Source organism: Etheostoma cragini, chromosome 17 (assembly GCF_013103735.1).
Source record: "Etheostoma cragini isolate CJK2018 chromosome 17, CSU_Ecrag_1.0, whole genome shotgun sequence".
NCBI lineage: Eukaryota > Metazoa > Chordata > Actinopteri > Perciformes > Percidae > Etheostoma > Etheostoma cragini.
The window spans coordinates 25,381,565-25,383,710 of NC_048423.1; the positions used below are offsets into that span (position 1 = coordinate 25,381,565).

Consider the following 2,146-nt stretch of genomic DNA (forward strand, 5'->3'; position numbering starts at 1 on the left):
GGTGTCTTGATCCTACCTGATTTTGTAGTTGGGTAAGGTGTGTTTCCTCTTGATGACCCGTTTCAGCTGGTTCACTATGATGGAGGTGAGCTGAGGCAGCGGCCTTCCTTCAAACTGGGACTTCACCTCAAAATCCACTATCGGGTCTTCGAGGAAGGAGAAGGACCAATGGGAGAAGGGCATGCGCGTGAACTGCAGCCTCAGCCTGCCCACCACGCGCTTCATCTTAACGAACAAGTAGGCAGACTTCCCGAACACCAGCTCGACGTCGATGGCCAGGTGGAAGCCGCCATTGTACTCGATATCCACCTCGAAGTTGAGCTCCTCGGGCATGCCGTCGTCGTTCAGCTTCAGCGGCTTCATGAGCCTGGCGCTTTTAAAGACGGGCAGGGAATTACCCAGGGAGATGTCCCTGAGACTGAGCCCCTCCAGGAGCCGACCTGCCGTCTTGGTCTGCAGCAGCTCCTCAAACTCCACCTTGATCTTTTTGGTGAGCCAGTGTCTCACGAGAGGGGTGTCTCGGAGCTCCCTGAACAGAAACAGAAATATCGCGTTTAGGAAATTGCACGTTTCAGGCTTGGCCGCTTCGGCGGGCTCGCTGTGGGGAGGCGGCGGCGGAGGCGGCAGCGGCGGCGGCGGCTGCTTGGGGCTGCCGCCGGGGACAGCCGCTTCCTGCTGCCGCGTTGACACGGCCTCTTGCTGTTTAGATGCCGGGGACGCTGTGCTGTCCTGCTGCTGGCCCGGCTCGACATGTTGGGTATTAAAGTAATCCTTCAGCGCGTTATCAGGCACTACTTTCACATACTGCACTGTCCTGCCTATGGGCTCGGGGCTCCTCCGGTACAGCAGCAAAAACTGTAATATCAACGTAACGACTGCTCCGGAGAACGCGGAGATCAATATTAAGTAAATCATTTCGAGCAGCTGTCGTCTTTACGACAAAGTGTTTTCATAATCAAAGCTTAAGCCGTGTTAACAAAGCAAGTTCCACCTGGTCGCTCTCAAAGCTGCCATATCATCTGCTTCTTTCCTGAGCTTCAGGCTCCTCACCTGATTGGACGAACGGATTACGCCGCTGTGCGTAATGACGGAGACAGAATGTGTTTTTGGTGATGCGTTCATGGTATGTCGGACTCGCCATCAGTGGACTAGGAAAACCTGTTTGAGTTGACATATGTCCTTCGGTATTTGTCCAACTTGTTGAGGCTAAAAGTGTGTGAAGACAAGCGATAATGCAGACGCAAACTCGGTCCGATTTTGTCTAAGATAATAATAAAAAAAATTAATAATCTTGATTCAAAGACACCCTTGTTCAAAAGAGAATTTAGCAGACATATATATATATATATATTTATATATATATATATATGGCAGCATTTTGACAGCATATGTCAAATGAGCTGTTTTCTTGTTTTAACAAGTTATGTTTGGGTTTTAGTTACATTTCCTTCGTTCATATTGCATATGAAGTTATTTCATTTCAAAAAACGTTTTCTCCCTATCTAAACACATATCAGTGTTACATCAGGAAACATCCTCTTTATTGGGAAATACCACAATGATGTAATTATAACAACATACAAATGGAAGTCATTGAAACAACAAACAGAAGTTGTTTTAACAAGAAACATGTTTATGTTGGTAAAAAGAACACGCCAATGGTTAAACAGGCCTGGAGTGGCTTTGGACAGTGAAAAACATCTTTATCCCCTAAAACAATACACACGTTACACGTTAACATAAATGGTCCATTTCACTCAATAATGTCTCTGTAAACCAAACCGCATAGGGCAATACAAAAAGCTATGGGTTGAATTCAGCAAGCCTTTTAATAAGCTAAATAAATACTAATATCTTCCATTTGGACGCCCTGTAAAACAAAGGTCTCATGTAGCAACGTTCCCTTCAGGGGACTTACTGATCGGGGTAGGTGCCAGCATCCCTTTACCACATGGACCAGATAAAATCTTCTCATGTCCAAATAGTCATATATATATATATATATATATATATATATATATATATATATATATATATATATATATATATATATATCTCCATATATAACACCTGTGATCCATCCAGCAGGGATCAGCTTAAGGCCTAAACTTCAGCCATCTTAAAAGAAAATTGCACTTTTTCAAAC

At 44.7% G+C, this 2,146-nt stretch overlaps 1 protein-coding gene across 2 annotated transcripts in view; it reads right to left on the reverse strand.

The window, feature by feature from the left end:
• Positions 1–1,068, reverse strand: part of pdzd8 (PDZ domain containing 8) — a 43,100-nt gene extending 42,032 nt beyond the window's left edge. For both annotated transcript variants that reach the window (XR_004660091.1, XM_034897915.1), the window contains exon 1: positions 17–1,068. Coding sequence is in view for 1 of the 2 variants with exons in the window: in XM_034897915.1 (XP_034753806.1) it covers positions 17–915 (899 nt within the window). In the remaining variant the exon portion in view is untranslated. The remainder of the gene's footprint in view (positions 1–16) is intronic.
• Between the last annotated feature and the right edge of the window lie 1,078 nt (positions 1,069–2,146).